The following is a 21,473-nucleotide window of genomic DNA, read 5'->3' on the forward strand; positions in this document are numbered from 1 at the left end:
ATTTACATGAACGTACATGAGAAGATAAACTTTAACAGAAGCTCTACTACTGCATTACACTCCACTGTTCTAATAAACCAGACCTTAGAGCTACACAGCACTCGATTGATAATATGTCTACAGTGTGGATGTACACAGATGCAAAGGATGCCGAGCAGAGATGAATGAACATGAAAATAAAGTAATCGTCTGCGAATCCTTTTTCTGTACTTTAATGTTACATTCCAGCAAAAAGTGATCAAGGTCAACAAAATGACCTCGACCCTCTTGCAGCTGTTCCTGCCACAGCAGGAAAAATGTATTGATTACATTGTTTTACTATGTAAGAGAAAATATGGAAACTTCACAACAGTCAAACCGACAGCTTTCGATAATCCATACAATAAAACATGTTGTAAAAGGCATATATGTGTACAAGTTGTCTTCTCTTTCATGAGAAAAACAAATGGAGCTTTTATAATCACGAAACAGAACCTTCGAAACAGAAGTAAAGAAAAGCAAATGAAGAAAGTAATCTATGACATAATAATATCAGATTCTATAAGAATCATTAAAATTGATATACTATAATTAATCATATTAAAACGAGACTATTGTCAAAACACAATGAATAAACATAGCTACAAATACACAAAAACCTGACAAACATACCATTATCTTAATGTTAATGTAAAAGTGAGATTTTGTTGTTTAAGAGCCTGTATATATGGTTTTAAACAGTAAGAAAACAGTTTCAAAACAGACAGTTTTTGACATCATGGCTTAAAAAGATTTAACTGTTTATAAGCAGCATACAGATCAGTCCTTCACGTTACACAATTCCCCCTTGGGATTTTTAATGCCATTTTTATTCCATATGTGCCATTTATTTCATCTGTTTTTTTCCCCTTTATTGACGTGTTGTAGAGTAATGACAGTAAATGCTGGAAGAAAATGTGATGTGTTAAAAGTGCAAATCTTTTAAACTGGTATGAAAAGTCAGGGCGGGCAGCGCAATTATCTTTTCTTACAACTTCATAAAAGACTTTCCGAGAGATCAGGTCACTCTAACCTGCCCTTCTAACAGGCAGTTTGTTTGGGAGTCTTTTTATGTCTCTGCAGGATGCATGTGGGGAAGAGATTGCAGCACAAACCGAACATGAAAGCCAGTTCAAGGCCATTCTCATTCCCAGATTAGACGCACACGTCTTGCACTCCTTCGTCCAGCTCCTCGATTTGCATCTTCCTTCCCAGTTTTTCCACCGTCACCTCTCCAAGCTCGCTCGGCCTCGGGCCCGAACCCTCTGTGGAATAAACGCCGGAATCGCAGCTGCTGTGTCGGCTGTGTGTTCTGTCCATCTGCTGCGAAATCTCAGGTGGCAAGTGGACCTCCAAGATGACCTCGGTGACAGGGGTCAGAAGATTCAGTCTGTCACAGCAGATCTCCGGCTCAGCACTCAACAAGCGTGGCACGTCTGAGCTGCCAAAGTCGAGGTACTGATGACAAAAATAAACAGACAACAAATAAATCCACTGACGCAGCAGTAAGCATTTGCTTGAGGCACTGAATATAAATAAATAAATAAATAAATAAATAAATAAATAAATAAATAAATAACGCACACCAAGTGTATCCGATTCACCATAAACATCCACTCACTGTCTTACTATAGGTTTTAAACAGGAATACGAAGATTCCCACAGACTCCCATTACGTAATAAGTAGCCGGTTTCACCAGCTACAAGCAAGCTTTATTCTAGCTAAATTTGAACGCAAATGGCCACTACCTTCTAACTTGTGGACTTTGTCCAAGGCCATGATTTCAATGTAGCCTTAAGTTATAACACAAAACTTACACCTACCCTCTAGCAGGTGCAAAATTCACCACAAATAGAACTACTCCGTGATTCTCTTCAAAGTGAACATGACCATGCGCAGACTAAAAAGCGCATTTACGTGTATACATCCATGCTGTGTTTCAGTATTTAAAAAAAGATTTCTCCATGTGGATAGTCATGCTATATGATCACTGGACATGGACACTTCGCAGAAATATGGTTTCTGTAACATAACAAACATGAGGGACTATAACACAACAAATAGAGTTTTTTTTATTTATTTATTCTTTTTGATTTTTTAAATATTAGCCAACACAGCAAGCTAATTCCTCAGTTAGTGCAAAATGGCATCAAATTGACATATCGCCAAATATTTTAAAAGGTTATTATTACTGTAATATTAGATTGCTGTTCAATGTATTGAAATGCAGATTAAGTTGCACTTAGGGGTTAGTTATTGCCATTAAGAATTGTTGCATTACACCCCTTAGAGAATAAGCGCATACAAGTATAAACTACAAATACAACAGATGAATAAAGTGGGTCACCATTTAACTGCAAATCCTTTTTGGTTTTGTTCATTTATCTACAGTTATGATAACCACTTCCCTGGACCTCGACCGTGAAGGTTTGTGCTGCATTTCCTGTTTATGACTCACTGTTATTGAGGTTTCAACTCCTCACAATGTATGGTTCAAAAGCAACTTTACACTATAAAACACACGATCCAACTCATTTTGATCATGCACTCAACAAGTGCAGGTCTTCAGACTGAGAGGTTTTGTACTGTTGTACACCTCCACATTTTTAACTTCATTGAATTCTAGACAGAAAAACAGAGATATAGACCCCCCCAAGAAAAACAAACAAACAAACAAATAAATACAGTGTTATGTTGGAACCACACCTTATTCTGAACAAGGAATGGTGTTACAGGAGGAACAAGTCTTTTTGGGGAAAATAGTAGAACATTGAAAGCACAGGCTATAAAACCGGTTAGAGGCATAAAGCCGTGTTAAGGTAGAGTGAACATGGAATTTATGAGAGAATCTTTGTTATATTCAAAAAGGGAGATACCAATTTTTTAACAAACATAATTTATTTTCCTATTAATACATTAAACATTTAAGCCTGTTTGTTAGCATGACACTCAATATCTGTGAAACATCACTCGCTGAACGTCTTTAAAATAGATTCCTCATCTTTATCTTGTGAGTTAAGCACAATAAATTTTTCTTAGTGAATAATTTTAAAGGAATTTTTGGATTAAATTGTTTAAAATGACAATACCTTATGAAAATGAAACATCCTTGAACTCTACACCTTTGTGTTCATGGTTGGTTTGTATATTTGGTGTTTAGTATACACGAGCAGCTTTTCGAATTTGGTCTTAATGGTTATGGAAGGAAGTGTTTCCGTAAAGCCTCTGCCGATTACAGACTCAGCCTCTCAGTGATTAAATGAAGAGGAAATAAGTTTCAACTACATGCCATGCAGCTGCTTGATTACATTCTGGCAACTCTATAAGCATAAAAATGTCTGCTTTGAAGGCAATGTGCTGGGTTATAATTAGTCAAGAGACAAGTCTGTACGACTGGGAGAAGGAGCCCGCAGTGTACACTAAAGGTGAGCATGGAAGTCGAGACAAAATGAGCCAAGATTTCTAGGCATCAGGATATATTGGTGTGTTTGTGTTCCTCCAAAAAGATTAACCTTTGATTTAGTCATTCAAGTTATATACACAAGTCAGTCTTTACCACAGAACATACAATGCCACATTTAGATTAGCACTGGTGTATACTCTTATGGATGTGCTTATACCGTTAAAAAAACAGCTAAGAAGGATTATCTGAAAGCATACATGGTGAACTTCCTGTGTTTTAAAAGAAAAGAAATTTAAAAAATGAAGCTTTTGTACCTCCTGGATGTGTTGAGGCAGTGGGACTAAGGGATAGAAGGTGTTCTTGACTACCTTCACCACTCTGAAGATACACATGGAAAGCACCAGCAACACCAGGAAACTCAGCCCCAACGACAACAGGAAGTACACAACAATCTGCCAGTATGGGGTCTGACCTGAAAAACAAATTTCACTTGTTGCAGGAAATCTAATAAAACAGAACATCCCCTAAAATACAAGCGATTTATGTTTATAAGGCTGATATCAACCAGACTGTTTTTTGTTTGTTTGTTTGGTTTTTTTTAGAAAGTTTCGCTGCATCATTTTGATTCTGTTACAACTGTTTTATGATTTGTTTTGCTTTTTAACTGAAACAATTTCAATAAAACTGTGTCCCATGTCTTACTGGCACATGCAAATCACATCTAAAGCAGACAGATCCGCTCGGCTAGTTTGACTATAAAAGCGTGCAGTACATTCACAACTATTTTGCACACAAATCTCCATAAGCAGTCTAAACATGGAAAGATTCCTGAAGCTTCTTTACTATTTAGTGCTTGTTCTCAGCACTTTGCTTGCAGTGTACACTAGAGCTGGATTTTAAACAGATCACCACCTGTGTATGTGTCTCATCTATTACCAACAATGTTAATGTTTGCAGTCATTGTGTTTTATACCACAGCTTGGCTCAGATAGCAGTGCCACTGTGTAAGCAAAACACAGGTTTAGTATTAGTGCACTTGCTCTTTATTGTTTCTACAGTAACCGATCATTTTCACAGAAACTGTGGTATGGTGAAGTTTTCTGTGAGATGTTGAGTATTTATGAAGAGAGACTCCAGTGTCAGCGCTTTGTAACAAAGGGCTTTGTGGTTTCTTGGTAACAAGATGAGCTGAATTTTTTTGTATTATGAACTTCAAGAGACAGACAAAAAAAGCTGCTGTACCGCAAGTGATAGAAGAAACTAACTTGGATGTGCCGCAACATTAAATGTAACTATAAATAAAAAGTATTATGTGCTGTTCTTTAATAAATTTAAAATACATTGGCAAATTTCTTCTGCATGGAAACAGTAACTCTTTGTGTTTGATTATTTTCCAAAACAGCACACCTGTAACATTTTATTTCAAGTGTGTTTGTGGCTCTACCAGGTGTCCCGCGATCTAAATTTGCACTCTTCCCTTATTTCTTCCCTCACTGGTTGGCACAGGTGCCTTGTGGTTTGCAGGTGGTTTCGGAATCATGTGCCAGAAATATTATCGCTCACCCTGATTAAAGATCTTCCTCATCTTCATTTAATTTCAGGATTTAGTTTCATTCAATAGTACGCAAGGTGCTCTACATTTTCAAAGAGGCAGAATGCATAATTTACAAAAAAATAAATCAAAACCATAAGGTTAGAAAGCACCATGCTTAATATAACAATGTTTATAAACGTAGAGCCAAATGACATTGTTTGAAAACAAACAAACAAACAAACAAAAAAAAAACACAACAGATCTTGTTCCGAAACGTACCACTGAACATCTTTAATAAAAGGGTCAATATGTATTGCCGTTTCATAGAGATTTTATATAACAAATGAAAATACCTGACCATAAATAAGCAAAATACCCATCATGCTCATCATAGAGACTTTCTCATTACACTCTCTACTATAAATTATTTACCAAAGCATTTTAGACATTTTGTCTTATTTGTTGTTTTCATCTTTTTGTTTATCTGGTGTTAGTTTTATACAGGCACATACCCTATGGGATTGTTTAGTTCCCAGAGAACCCCAGCCCCTGGGGGTTGCACTAAGTGCCAGTCCCAAGCCCGGATAAAATGGGAGGGTTGCGTCAGGAAGGGCGTCCAGCGTAAAAACTGTGCCAAATCAAATTTGCGGACCAATCATCTGCTGTGGTGACGCCGAAATGGACCAGCCAAAAGAACAACATACTATGGTATTATTTACGATAAAATGTATTTGTATGCAAGATGCCTGGACAAAAATGAGTCACTTCTATAAACAGCAGTGTCTTATTGTGTAACAGGTAGCACGCCCTGAAAAAGCCAGGGTGTCATGTTGAGGCAGAACACAATACCGACACGCCCAGATGCCAGGATGATGACTGTAAGGTGTGGAGTGTTATCCCTGTGTGTGATCTGTTCACATATGTGGAACTAGGTGAATTAGGTGAAATTCCAAGACAGGCCAAAAACTCTAGTTGAATCTCGATATAGTCACTTAAGACACTAGTGGAATCCTTTAGCCCAGTTCACACTGCACAGACAAACGTTGGCCAAATGCCAACAGATACGTTTGTCGGATCAGTGTGTTAACCCTGTTGGCGTTTGTTTTCACCGACTGAACATGTTCAATCAGCGTCTGTCGGGTCGTTTAATGTCTGAGCAGTGTGGTATTATTTTCCAACAAACACTGGCGTAATCTGACCTGGGCACAAACCATTACCATGACAATGAGGCAAGCGCCCCTGCAAACTCCATAGAAATTAAAGCCTATGTTCTAGGTGCACGTACTTCTAACTAGACTGTTTCCATGCATTTTTTTTCTTGCATGTGAGAGCTAGTTGCTTAAAAATTTGACAAAAAAAAAATATTGGATTTCTCATAAAACCTGCTTCGGGTGTTATCACTGTTTGCAGGACTAAAAGACCGATAAAATATAAAACTTTTTTGGCTATCTAACATGAGACTGGGCTAGTTTGGTGTCGATAACCAAGGTGAAGCACAACTAAGCCATCACTGTATGGGTTTCGCTGCTACAGCGTCATGCAAAGTGTGTAAGCTGTCCTTATGCCCAGCTCATATCATGTAACCTGAAACTCATACATTTACACACCTTGTTTACCTGCTTGGCATGAGAGGATGTTAGTGTTTCAGGTTCAACCCCTTATATCCATTTTTCCTCAGACTGAATTTGTAGGCGAGCGTTTGGCGGAATTGAGAGCAACCAATAAGACACGAGTGTTTAGATGTATTTTCCTGTAAACGCTGTCTGATTGGTCTCGCCTCCATTCACTATTACCACATCGCCGTCATCTTTTACTCACGTTTAGGTACGTAGTGACAAACTGCTTCGAGTGGAGCATTATTCGGGGCTAAAGAAAAAAAAGTCTCCGGGGCTACAGCCCTGAATGCCCATGCCAGGTTACACCCCTGGACAAACGGAGCAAAATTTTGAAAGCTCCACACTTTCACCTCTGTCTGCAGTTCTCTGTATAAATGTAAGTAATTTAATGAATTTCCAGGCTTGCATTCACCTCAGATGAGGTTTTTTTTATTTTTTGCTTCTTTAACGATTTACAATATAAAACCAAACCCATCCACATGGGCAAACAAAGCAAAAGTATCAATTTAGCACTGATTCAGACAAATGGACTAATAGGTGTGAAATCGCCTTTAACAATATCCAAAATTTATGAAAAAGCATTATCTGGATTTTGTGAATTTAATACTTTGCCAGACTACAAAACAGCAACCATTAAAATAAAAACAAAAAAAACTGCAACCATTTCTGTTTCTTTACTTACCATCCGTCTGTATGCAGTAGGTGGGACTGAAGACACTGGCCTTCTTATAATAGTCATCCACAGACTGCACTCTCACACAGTACCATGTCCAGCTCTCCAGCTCAGGCAGAATCACCAGATTATTGGCACTTGTTAGATTAGTAGGCTTTTGTACAGAGAGAAAGAGAGAGAGAGAAATTGTATGTTTAAGGAAGTGAGAGAAAAAGCCCATTAGTTATTTAGATGGAAACAGCAGAACTCTTCTTACAGAAAGCTGATGACTTCTTTCAGAATCTACTTTACCAGAAGATTGATTTAATTATCAAATGCTTGATCGTGATCATTAACATGATAATCCTTTAAATATTATTACATCTGCATCTTTCTTAAGAAATGTACCTCATTTTTAGCTAACAGTGGTTGTCCTGTACATCTCAGGATAACACAGGTGTTTAAAAACAGAAACTGAATGTGATGCGTTTGATTATTTCATTACTATGTGCGTTAGTTAGACATGGAGACGAACTAGTTCCATTTCACAACCAAACCACAATCTAGCTCAACTAGCTAGAAAATGAGGAAAAATATTAGAAGTGCTTGCAAAAAAAACTAAAGGAAATACACAAGTACTAAAAGCACCATGTAATACTAAGTAAGAAAACTGATTAGTCACAGATGCAGAAATATTTTTATATGATTAAATATACAAGAAAGTAAATAGTGTTTGGTATACAGCATTATATACCAAGTACAGTGGTACTGATCACATCAGTATTATCATACACTCACTGAGCACTTTATTAAGAACAGTAAATAAATACTGGGTAAGGCCTCTCTTTACTCTCAAAACAGCCGTGGCATGGATTTCATAAGATGTTGGAAACATTCCTTTGAGATTCTGGCCCATGTTGACTTGATTGCATCACACAATTAATGCAGATTTTTCAGGTACACTTTCATGCTGAGAATCTCCTGGACTGTTGACACAAGGCGGGTTGGGTCCATAGCTTCATGCTGTTGGCACCAAATTCTGACCCTACCATCTGTGTGCCTATGTTTTTGTGAGCCTGTGTCAGCTGCAGCTTCAGCTTTCTGTTCTTGGCTGACAGACATGGACCCCGACGTGGTCGTCTGCTGTTGTAGCCCACCCGCCTCAAGGTTTGACATGCTCTGCATTCTGAGATGCTTTTCTGCTCACAACAATTGTACAGCGTGGTTATCTGAGTTACAGTAGCCTTTCTGTCAGCTCAAACCAGTCTGGCCATTCTCCGTTGACCCTCTCTCATCAACATGACATTTCCATCTCCAGAACTGCAGCTCACTGGATGTTTTTTTTTTCTTTATTGCGCCATTCTGAGTTAACTCTAGAAACTGTTGAATGTGAAAATCCCAGGAGATCAGCAAGAATAGAAACACTCGAACCAGACTGTCTGGCATCAACAATAATGCCACGGTCAAAATCACCGAGATCACATTTTCCCCATTCTGATGGTTGGTGGGAAAATTACTCGAAGCTGCTGGCCCACATCTACATGATTTTATGCACCGCAGCCACAAGATTGGCTGATTAGATAATTGCATGAATGAGTAGGTGTACAGGTGTTCCTAATAAAGTGCCCAATGAGTGTATAATATAATAATAATAATAATAATAATAATAATAATAATAGCACAGCAATAAAACTGAGTTGAAACTGTAATGCTCACATTAAATTCTTACTAGAGTTTAAACTAAAGGGAGAAAAGACATCAAAGCACTTTCTTAGCAATTTCTAAAGACACATGCAGAGGTGATGCGGTAGTGTCATGGAAAGTTTCTGGAAAAAAAAGATAATAAAAGAGGAATAAAAAAAATGAAACTGCAAACGCACCTGTCTTAAGGCTGTGGTCAGGTTATATGGGTTGGTAGATTATTTTTAAATAAAACTTGAGAAGTGAAAGCATGAAAAGACTACCAACACAGAAAAACAAATGAATGCAATCACTGATCATCAGCATCATCTCCTTTAAGCATCCACCACAATCTCTACTTTTAAAACTCATTTATTTATTAAACAGGACGAAGACGAAGGCTGTAGACGAAGGCTTTCTGTTAATGTTAATTACAAATATGTGCAAGGAGTGCTCGGTCGGTGTGTGTGTGTACACATACCTGTGTTGGAGAGCTCCTTTTCCAGTACTGTATAAAGTAATACATATTGGGTAGCCATTCCTTCATGGAGCCATTGGTGATAGTCAAAGGGTCAGAGATTGCAACCTGCAGGAAGCCATTAACAGGGGTCACGTTCACTGCAGAGGGCGGCCCGATGACAGCTGCAGGGGTTAAAAAATAACATTATGGTCTGTGTGCTTTTAATGTACAACATCACATATATACAGAAATGCAGTACTAATACTCGGGTAATACAGTGAAGAACGTAGTTAAATAAAGCTGCTGTGAGATTTAGCTTATAAACCAAAGAAATCCTTATTTCATCTAAAAAGATTTCTAAAGAAATTCATCAAACACTGAAAAGCAGACTACAAGAATGAATAAAATGTGACATCTGACATTTTAGTATCGATATGAAAGTATATTCCTGGGCCTGTGGTTTGTCTGTCCATGGTTCAGATGAGAGCCGGTTCAGAGTTTCTGTTACTCAATTACAGGATTAATGAGCTGATAAAGATCCACGCTGTGACTCTGACTCATATTTACGCATTACACGCTGACACTATCTCTCGTGCGCCATGTGTGTGCAGTTGACTACTTACGATATTTGCTATATTAGTGATAATATTGATTTTGATGATTTAGCTGCAAATCAAATGTTAGTTTGTTAAATCTTTAACGAGTAAGAGCCAGTGCGTGTTGTATGTCATGTATAATGCATATTTGAAACGCTGCATACATGTATGAATATGGAACCAGCCATCCAGCAAATAATGGTGATTCAGCACTTTTTTAAAAAGTAGTTGTGTTTTGTATGTAAGCAGTGAAAACACGGCGTCAGGGTGTGCAATAAACAATATAATCATGGTGGGCTGTAAGTGCATAACAAGCTGAATAAACTGCAAAATCTAAAACCTGACAGCAAAACCAAGCAGTGAAAGCACAACAGCAACATCAGAAACACAAACAAACACACAACAGAAAGGGTTCTTATTGGACATCACATGCTCAGCTACAGCGCACATGAGTCTGAGAGACGACAGAAAACAAAGTGCTGGAAAGATGTTTACAGTAAGAGAAAATATAAATCCTAATGAATCGACTGATGCTTTTATTTGTGCTCACTTTTATCCAGGGCATTCGTGTGATGTTATTTTAAATATGCTGTAATATGCACAGTGTTAATATGAGAATGTAAACGCTGAAAACCCACCTAAAGGAAGCCAGTTTATTCCAAAGAAAGAATTACTCCTCACTATAAATATAAATTACTAGCATTAAATCACTTTCACCGAGCTAACTTTTCCCATTGAGATAGACATTTACCATGTCCAATATGCAATGAGCATGTGATGTTTAGTAAAGACCTACCCTTCAGTTAATGCTGGTGTACCTGTGTACAATTAGTATCAAACAGGATTCCTCACAAAAGAGAATGGACCTGGGTTTGCCAAAGGTTCAATCTAATATAAACCATGTTTAGATTATGCTTTTTCATTAACTCTAACAATAACTTTGGACAACTTGTGCTTTTAAGTTAAACTAGGGATGTACGATTATGGCCAAAATGATAATCACGATTATTTATTGATTTTAGGGGCAACATATTTTTATTGCACTTACACATTTAAATAAACAGACCGCTGCTTTCACCTCCATGTTGGGCTAATGTAGAAATTCCTGCTAATGTAGAAATCTTTGCGTCAAATTAGACTGGTCGTTAAAGTGCGTCATCTCGTAGAAGCAAAATATAAATAAAATTGCACAAATAATATAGGATAAGTAAAAATAAAAATGCCATCGACCAAATGAAAATATGCAATCCAATAACAATATGTAACCAAATGAGAACAATTCAGGCGAATGCAGAAAAGTCAATAACAGTGTTTACAGGAAGAGAGACGCAGCCAAATCACCCAACAGTGGTGCAGGGATGACGTCATTTTGTACCGGAACCCGGAAGTTAGCATCACTCTGGTTCCCTCGACAAAAACCCAATAGGTATATGTATTTTCCCATAGGCTTTTGGATTATAAAAAATAAGCTCTGTGACCAACAAAAGATTACAATACTAACACATTTTGTCCATCAAGATAATTTTCACAAATGAACACGACTTTTCTGAAGTCTGAAGCCTAAATACAATCTCCAGTAATAAAAGCTAACCGTATGCTATAAATGAACTACACCACGGTCACTCGACTTCAACGTCACAGTCATTAAGCCTCTGACAACTTTTCCAAACTCGATTTAAAAACATTTTCCATAAAACAGATTTACTCTGTGGATGAATCTGCATCCACATTCTTTGGGAGGAATTGTGCAAAGCATACCTGAACCAGTTTATCTGCAAAGTTTTTTCCTGTTCGGCGTGATGACGTTTAATGTCCCCGACAACGTCTGTAGTCCCGTTTAGCAAGTTGTTAGTGTCACGATTTCCCCTAGCGCATGCGCTGGAGCATGAGTGAAGCTAAAAAAAAAGCTAAAAAAAACTAAAATGCTAACTCTTTTCCGGGTTTTGGCATTACAAAGTGACGTCATCCCTGTACCGCTCTATTGTGAATGGCTGTAAGTTTTGGAAGTGCTCCAGCGGAGTTTTCTATGAGCGGAGGATGAACTTCAAACATCAATATTGCAGGCGATCCTGTCCATGTAATCGTGGGCAGTCAAAATTGAAATCGAGATCGATATTCGATTAATTGTACAGCACCAACTTAAACTTGAATTAAATTTTTTCCACTAAAGTCTGTAACCAAATTCACTACAATAGTCTAGCTCACTGAAGCCTCGTGCATATTTTTCCCTCTGACTGACAGCAGAACGTTTGAATAAATGATGGAACTCTTACCATCTCTGTCGGGACAGAACTCAATCTTGACCCAGGATGAAAAGTTTTGGCCGCTTTGAGCCCTCAGACGCAGCAGCCACATGCCAAGATAATGCAGTTTCGCTGAGGAAAAATCGCAGACGTGTTCAGGTGTTGACTCACACACCGACTTCCAGTCCTGCTTGCGCTTGGGCTTACTCATCTTAAACATCCTGGAATCAGGAAGGAGAAATTTCACAGACACATTCATTCATAGAAAAGTAGCTAGCTAGCACCAATAACTGCTAAAAGACAAATACTGTCACTTCTTTATTTACATGGGCTTCAAGTATTTAAAAAAAAAATGACCAGTCCATGTTACCTGTTATACGCGATTATAATTTATGTAATTGTGAATTGGAAGACATTTGTGATTCAGCCAAATAGATTTTTTTTTTTTTTTTTTACAATAAAATGATCTAGCTAAATATTTTAAAACTCTGATCTTGTATGCTAAGGCCGCCACAAAATGGACATTTGAAAATTTAGCATTTGCTACACTACTACTGAAGATTGCTTTGCTGGATAGTGTTTTTTTTTATGGTTCTTTCACCTGAGTGATGATTTTGCAAGTTGCAAGCTCCGTCCATGAGTTACTAATGCCGCGTTGGACTTGCATAGCAAATGATAATTTGCAGCTTGGAATGATGTCATTTTCCATCTCGGCACATTTGATTTGCAAAGTGGAAAGAAAACACGCACATGTCCAAGCTCATCGTTTCTTAGCAACAAGCAAGCCAGGTAGCCGTGATGAGCGATGTATATTTAGCAAACTGTATAGTCAGTGTTACAGATTTAACAATCGAATATACCTGTATGTTGATTGATCTAAAGCAGCAGTTCTTAACCTTTTTAAGAATGACAAAATAACAATAGCTGTGTTTCCATTAACCTGTTAAATTCGCTATTTGAAATTGCAAATTAAAAAACGGGTAATGGAAACGCGTGAATTTCGAAAAGAAAAAAAAAACCCCTCAAACATCGCAAAAAAGTTTATATACTTTATATACAGAGTGATGGCTATGCACTTCTCGGTCATGATACGGCAGGCGCGACGAGTGGTCCCATTTTGTTGCATAACTCGTCAAATGTGAAGCGAGTCAGATAGCCCTTAAGAATTCCTTTGACAAAAGAAAAATGTATTGAAATCATCCTCATGGCTGGATCGGGAAGCTGTCGCAAGGTTGGGTTGGACTTTAACAGATAACATGGCAAGCACATCACACACACACGACACTATTGTCAAAATGGGAGCCAAAGTTGGGAGAGATAACTCTAGTGTTTGCAAAGAAATGGCAATCATGCAGTGGATGTTTTGCAAATAAAGTTACATTTAGCTAAAAAGTATTTAAACATTACTTGCTAAAAAAAAAAAAAAACTCTCCTGTGTGTGGAGATTTTTGGGACGCCCTATAGAATTGCTCAACACTACTATTACAAAACTGCATTATTTAGAATTAAATAAAAAAGTTAATTAAAAAGCTAAAGTTTACAATATAGACTGCATGATATAATGCTAATCCACTGGCATATCAAGAATATTCATATATGGTGAATAGCTATGTAGAGTTGCAATCAGAAATAATAACCCAGTGAGGAAATTAATCATTACATTGTGGTTTTAGATCCTACACTAATATATCATGGCCTCAGCATAAGATAATGGATGCAAATTTGCTTAAAACAAAAATTTATTTATAAGACCGCCTGTTAGCATTATTAAAAGTAGCCATTAAATAAAACAGTATATGATAAATGGTAAGGCAGATGGCCTTTTATTTAGGTGCAGTGTTCAGATGTTATCTTACGGCAGATACTGTGCAGTGAAAGTAACGTTGTTTGCGTCGTCTGGTGCCTGATTCGGATCCCAATCCCATTTCAGTACATAATTCATGTTGCACGTCTGAATGATCACATTCTGCGGGACAGGTAATACAGCACACACTGCAGACACAAACAGAAATATTTACATTTATATTAATATAGTAATGCCATATTAAGACCAAAATACACTGCCCTGGTACTAAGAATAATTCTTCCACAGTCATGTATGGATATAGATTGCAAAACAATGCTTCAAGATCACTATCAAAAACTAGGGATGCACCAGATGTTCGGCAACCGAAATTATTAAGTGAAAAGGCCGAATAAATTTGACTGAACAATGACGTGTTTGATGACGCGCCAAATAGCCTAGCAACCAGAGTGAGATGTGCGAATTTCACGACCTCCACTTCCAGCAGCGTGCTCGGAGCGATGAGTGGGCGCACACATGCACGAGCAACGTGCACGAGCGCATGCTTTTCGGATGTTGACAACCGTGACATTGTTTACTGTGGACACGTGCATTTGTTTTGTTTCTGTTCCGGAGTATTCGGTCACGTCGCGAGACGTAAGGGAGTAGAGTAAAGGCGTATTTATTTAAGGGAACAGAACATTAACAACGTACCCAACTATACTACATCTACTATAATACTCCGCGAGGTGTACAGGGACGTGAGCGGTATATATCCCCAATATAATCAGCCATATAGAACCGAATAGAACCATTTTTTGCACTCTTCTCAATGCACCTTTTAATGCACTTTTTAGTGGTAGTTTTAGTTGTAGTTGTTACATTCTTTCAGCAGTCAGTTATAGGCCCAACATAGGCTATTCAGGGGGGCTCAAAGATGACCACATCAAAATATTTTTATTTTACTCATTTATTTATTTAAAGTTATATTGTGCCTTGTTGGTAAATTTTGAAAATATTCTTTGAAAAGCAAGACAAAATAGTAAAAAAATCACATTTCGACCATTTAATTTATGCAATGGTAAAAAAAAATGGTCAAATAAATGGAAAAAACGTGTTCGTTATTCGGCAGAGTTTTTCATTATATTCGGTTTCGGCCAAGAATTTTCATTTTGGTGCATCCCTATCAAAAACACAAAAACAAAATCAAGAAGTACAGACTTGTGGACACGTGATTACATCACTGCAATCCACTGCCGTTGCTGATGTTCATATTTTTATGCTCAGTCTCTGAATCTGTTGAACTTAAGATTTAAAAGAAATAATGGAGAAATTATGTATAATGTAGGTCAACTGACTTGTTTATCTTTGCTCAAAAAATGATTTCGGCTACAGTGGCCTTCTCACATTAGTAAATTTAGGTTGACATCAGTGTAATTACATTACAAATCTAAACTTAGCAAACTGTTAAAACACCTTTTCACAACAGAGAAGCTACATATCAAGTAAAATAAATGGTTGTGACAACAGGTTTGTTTATGTTAGAGAACCTGGGGAAGGTAGATGTTGGTCAAGTTTCAGACTTGGAATTCTGAGTTGAACGACCGCTCCATTGCACTTTTCCGTGTCGAATGCCAGACTTTCCGTGTCAAAGTTATGAATACAATGGATTGCATATTTGGCAGACACCCTTATCCAGAGCGATTTACATTTATCTCATTTACACATCTCGGTGCTGGAATTTAGAACACACTCATTGTGCTTTCACATAAGACGCGTTTGTATGTTTCAATGCGCAGCTGATCCGCGGTGGAACACACATTCAGAAAAGGACATGAAGGTGGAGGGTGACAGGACTTTGAATAAAGTTTTTGAAAGAACATCACAGTACCGTAATGCAATCATTCATAAAAGTATTGAATGCTTCAACATTTTTTTTTTTTAGTAAATATATTTCCAATGAGGTTATTCACATGAAATTTTCACCAGACATTAACACAAGAAATATAAAGAATTCACAACATTAAAGTCCATAAATGTGTAATAAAGTGGAATGACACAGGAAAAAAGTATTGAACACACTAAGAAAAAGCAGTTCTCCAAGGCAAGGTAAGGCAAGGAACCAGTAAGTAATTATACCTCCTATCTGTGCAAATTAATATCAGCTGGATTGGTAAATTGATGGTCTATAAAAAGGCTTTTCGTTTATAAAGGTGTCACAAGAAACATCTCATGATGTGTAAAAGCAAAGAGCTCTCCCAAAACCTTCGCAACCTTATTGTTGCGAAACATATCGATGGAATCGGATACAGAGGTATTTCAAAACTTCTGAATCCTCCAGTAAGCACCATTGGTGTCATTATCCACAATTGGAAGCAACATCACTCTGTCATCAACCGGCAACGCACAGGAGCTCCTCGCAAGATTTCTGACCAGGGAGTCAGAAGAATAGTGAGAAATGTAGCCCAAGAGCCAAGGACCACTGGGAAAGAGCTCCAGAAACACTTGGAGGCAGCAGGTACCATTGTCATAGAGAAAACAATATGCAATGCACTCCACTTCTCACGCTCACTCCGCAAGACTCCATTACTAAAGAAAAGGCATGTCGAAGCTCGTTTAAAGTTTGCTACAACTCATTTGGACAAGCCTATGAAATACTGGGAGAGTGTAGTCTGGTCAGACGAGAGCAAAATTTAACTTTTTAGCTGTCATACTACACACCATGTTTGGAGAAGAAATGGCACATCACCCTAAAAACACTATACCAACAGTGAAGTTTGGAGGTGGAAGCATCATGGTGTGGGGCTGTTTTTCCATCGCATGGTACTGGCAGACTTCATATAATTGAAGGAATGATGAATGGAGCCCTTTACCAGAAGATTCTTGAGAAGAATCTGCTGCCATCCAACAGGATGATGAAGATGAGATGTGGGTGAACCTTCCAGCAGGACAACGATCCAAAGCATACAACAAAGGAAACTCTCAGTTGGTTTCAGAGAAAAAAATCAAGGTGTTAGAATGGCCCAGTCAATCACCTGACTTGAATCAAGTTGAACAAGATTTAAAGACAATATGTTTAGAAGAATGGGCCAAAATCACACCTGAATACTGCAGCCTATTATTTTCTTCATACAGGAAGTGTCTAGAGGCTGTCATTACAAACAAAGCCTTCTCCACTAAGTATTAAATAACTTTCAGTTAGCATGTTCAATACTTTTTTCCTGTGTTATTCCGCTTTATTACAAACTTCATTTATGGACTTTAATGTTTGGATTTCTTTATATGTGTGAATTTCTTGAGTTAATGCTGATGTCTGGTGAAACTTTCATGTGAATAGCCTCACTGGAAAAATATTTACTGAAAAAAAACAAAAACAACAAAAAAAAACTGCTGACCCGTTCAATACTCATTTCCCCCCACTGTATTGTATAGGCTAGATTTATATATTATGTTGCTCAAGCTGGTGGCAAAACATTTAAACATGGTACATGTCACATGATTGCCATTTTCTGCTGAGATGCGAGTGTCCACCCCCACACAATATAACATGCTGTGTAGTGTATTTCACATTAAGAAAATATACTGTAGATGTAGCTAATTTTGACTGCATTAGTTATTTCTGCAACTCTTGGTAAGTGTTTGGTTTATTTTGCTTTGCCCCAGGCTTAAAGTAATAAGATGACTGTGAAAGACAGCAGTATACTTTAATTATACGCATTTATGGTGAAATTACTACATTTCCGTGTCAATCCGTATTCATTTTGACCACAAACAATGTGCCATCACTTTAATTCAGCACGTGCAGCACGGCACAAATAGACTGCTGCACTGCACCGCTCCTGTAACGCACTGGCCGTGCCACATCCGTGTGCAGTGTGACTGCTCTAACCTGTTAACATGGACACGGAAAAAAATACATAATGCAAACGGATCATGTGTGAAACAACCGTTAGTCTAATATTTTCTGCAAAACTGAATGACAAATTGTGTTGGTTTCTCATATGTAACAAAAGACACATTTCTCAGTCACACCTCAGGACTATATGTTTGCATGAATGCAGTTTCCAGCAAGACACAGAACAAACTTAGAAAAAAAAAAAAAAACAGCAAATAAACATACTCAGCAAGAGGAAGAGGAACTAACTTGTTTTTACTGTCGAGGCTCTGGAGATCGTGAGTAATACCCTGAAACTTCATGTCAATATACAGAAAGGTTGCTGAGCTTTGAAGAAAAAAAAAAAGAAAAAAAAAGAAAAAAAGAAAATGGAAAAGAAGTTGCACCTCCTGAGGGTAAAGCTTCCCGCATCGAGACATGTTTGTTCATCTTGTGACTCGTGTTTGAGGTTACACAATCACATTTGTATACTTTCCACACTCTAAGGATGTGGTAGTGTTCTCGGTGGGTTTGGCAGGCTGCTATAACTGCATGCATCGGAGTGGAGAATGTGCTAAATGTAGCTAAGTACTTAGTATAGAGTCCAGTTAGGGCTACATCAAGGCAATTCGAGGCAAGCCGAAGACATTTTACTGAGGAATTATAAAAATGTAATCAGTCCACCAACGTTATTATTACACGTCCACCAACGTTAAATTATTACTACGGTATTATGTAGTATATAGCTATTAACTGATCAGCAAAAATATACAGTATATATACACTGTACTGTGCAAAAGTATTTGTATTAGCCCTCTTCAATTCACGTGCGTCGAACAGGAGCACAGCTAAAAAGGTCTCATTTACCAACAAACATCACTGTGAAAGTAGTTCGATTTAAGTAGTTTTCCACAAAAAAAAAAAAAAAAAAAAAAAAAAAAAAAAACCCAAAAGTACAAAACTGCACAAGTTGTATCACAAATTTTGAAAACAACTACAGCAAAATCAAGCATTTTTGGCCTCAACAATCACAACAACAAAACAGTGTGACAGTCTCCAGAAGAACTGTAGCAGATTCCCCAAGATGCTCAGTAAAACTTACCAGCTCTTTTCCTTATAAAACTACACAAACTCTACCCGAAACTACTGATGAATTTTTACAAAGCAAAAAAAGATGTTGGATCAAATACCTACATTGCATATTTTATTAGTTTACTGCTCTTTATAGTAGATTTTTTTTTAAATACAGAAAATTATCATTTTATTCATTTTGAAGGCATCATTGTTTACAGCAATTCTTGTGCATAATACTTTTGCACAGTACTGTATACATGTAGATATACTGTATACAGATATTTCATTGTTATACAGATAACAATGAAACAAGCAGAGGAAAAGAATAAATGAGGGAGGAAGCACTATTTACTGAAGGCTTTTACCATTACAAACTGTAATGGTCCCTGTGGGTTTTGAGTGGTAATTTGTTGCCTTCTATTGGTGGCATATTATGTCTAGTGAATACCATTAAAGACCAATAAGGGTAATAGTTAGGGTATGGTTTGTAATGGTATTTGTAGTGGAAACCATTAGAATTTCTGTGATGGTAAAAAAAATTTTTTAAAAAGATAAAAATTCAGCAGGGTTGTTAGTATTTGAGATGTGTAATGTCATGTGCAATGTCTAATTGTTCACAGCTGTGACAATACAATTTCCCTCAGGGGCAGGCTGTTTATCTATCTATCTATCTATCTATCTATCTATAATGCTGTGAAAAAGTGATTTCTTATGTTTGTGTGTATCTCTCACACTAAATAGTTTTAAATCTTCAAAACTAAATACAACATAAAACAAAGGTAACCTGAGTAAACACAATACAATTTATCTATTTATTTATTTTTAATTGAAGCAAAAAAGTTCTCCAATACCGATCACAAATAAAACTAATTGCCCCCTTAAACTGAAAAATCTGATTGTGCCAACTTTGGCAACAATAACTACAATTGAATACTTCTGATAAGTGGAGATCAGTCTTTCACTTACTTACTTTTCACTTACTTCTAGGACTAGGACTTACTTCTATGCTTAGTCCTATGCTGAGTTTCAAGTTATGGACTGAAGACCAGACATTCTCCTTTAGGATTTTCAGGTAGAGAGGAGAATTCATGTTTCCCTCAATTACTGCAAGTTGCCCAGGCCCTGAAGCAGTGAAGCATCCCCACACCATCACACTACCACCACCATGCTTGACCACAGGTATGATGTTCTTTTTGTAGTGTGGTTTATATCAGATATAATGGGACTCCGGTCTTCCAAACAGTTCCACTTTCGACTCTTCAATCCACAGAACATTCTCCCAAAAGGTTTGAGGATCATCAAAGTGTGTTTTGGCAAAATTCAAACAAGCCTTAATGTTCTTCTGGGTTAGCAGTCGTTTTCACGTCACCACTCTTCCATGGATGACATTTTTGCCCAGTGTCTTTCTGATAGTGCAGTCATGAACAGTGACCTTTATTGATGCCAGAGAGGCCTGTAGTTCCTATGATGTTGTCAATGGGTCTTTTGTGACTTCCTGGATGTGTTGTTGCTGTGCTCTTGGAGGAATATTGGAAGGTCGGCTACTTCTGGGAAGGTTCACTACTGTGCCGAGTTTTTCCATTCAGAGATAATGACTCTCACTGTAGCTCTTTGGAGTCCAAGAGATTTTGAAATAGCTTTGTAACCCTTCCCGGACTGAACCAGACTAGGCCTGGTTGCATATAGTCCAGCTGAACCTCATTATGAATGCAGTTTTACAGATTTGGGGAATTACTAACTATGCGGGCAAATACATTTTCACACAGGCCCAGTTGGTATTGGATAATTTTTTAGCTTCAATAAATAATATTATAATTTAAAAACTGTATTTTGTGTTTAATCAGGCTGCCTTTGTTTTAATTTCTGAAACTATTTAGTACGAGATATACACAAAAACAGCAGAAAAAATAGTTTTTCACAGCACTGTGTGTGTGTGTGTGTGTGTGTGTGTGTGTGTGTGTGTGTGTGTGTGTGTGTGTGTGGTGTGCATCAGAAGCTATTTAGACGTTTAAAACACATCCGTGTTAACAATAATAAATGTCACAGCTCCACTCAGACTTCCAGATGATGTTTTAAAGCCACAGTCTCGTCATGTCTCATGAATTATTTAGTAGTTTTGTACTAAGCTCGACCACTAAGTTTACATTCACGCGCCTCGAACAGTTTCATGTTTTTCACCATATAGCCATTTATCTCTGCAGATCTGAAGATGATAAACACTGTGTATAATAAAATTACACGAACTTACCTACTGACAAACAGCACAGCAACACAGCAGAAACACGCAACACACCGAAAAGCTTCATGTTTGTCAAACACAAACAAACTGTCGGATCTCTGATTAACAACGTCACTTCGGAGAGATTGTGTTTTAAGTATCGACGCTCGAGCTCATTTTTCCCCATCCGCATTTCCCCATCCGCAAATCTTGCTGCCTACAATATGATTGGTTAGTGATTCATATATCCAACATGGCGGACACCATGCCAATCTGCACCACTAGCCAATCCCAGCGCAGAGGGGCGGGATTTGTCGGAAT

The 21,473-nt window shown here is 37.6% G+C and overlaps 1 protein-coding gene across 1 annotated transcript; it reads right to left on the reverse strand.

The window, feature by feature from the left end:
- Positions 1–196: 196 nt before the first annotated feature.
- LOC108266839 (interferon alpha/beta receptor 1b) lies at positions 197–21,378 on the reverse strand. Its single transcript, XM_017470625.3, has 7 exons — positions 21,183–21,378; positions 14,060–14,195; positions 12,234–12,424; positions 9,386–9,546; positions 7,255–7,399; positions 3,737–3,894; positions 197–1,476 (listed from the first exon to the last, which is right to left on the reverse strand). Exons 1-7 carry the CDS (start codon positions 21,343–21,345, stop codon positions 1,174–1,176), a joined length of 1,257 nt encoding a protein of 418 aa, XP_017326114.1. The 5' UTR covers positions 21,346–21,378; the 3' UTR covers positions 197–1,173.
- Between the last annotated feature and the right edge of the window lie 95 nt (positions 21,379–21,473).

This window comes from Ictalurus punctatus, chromosome 6 (assembly GCF_001660625.3).
Source record: "Ictalurus punctatus breed USDA103 chromosome 6, Coco_2.0, whole genome shotgun sequence".
NCBI classification, from domain to species: domain Eukaryota; kingdom Metazoa; phylum Chordata; class Actinopteri; order Siluriformes; family Ictaluridae; genus Ictalurus; species Ictalurus punctatus.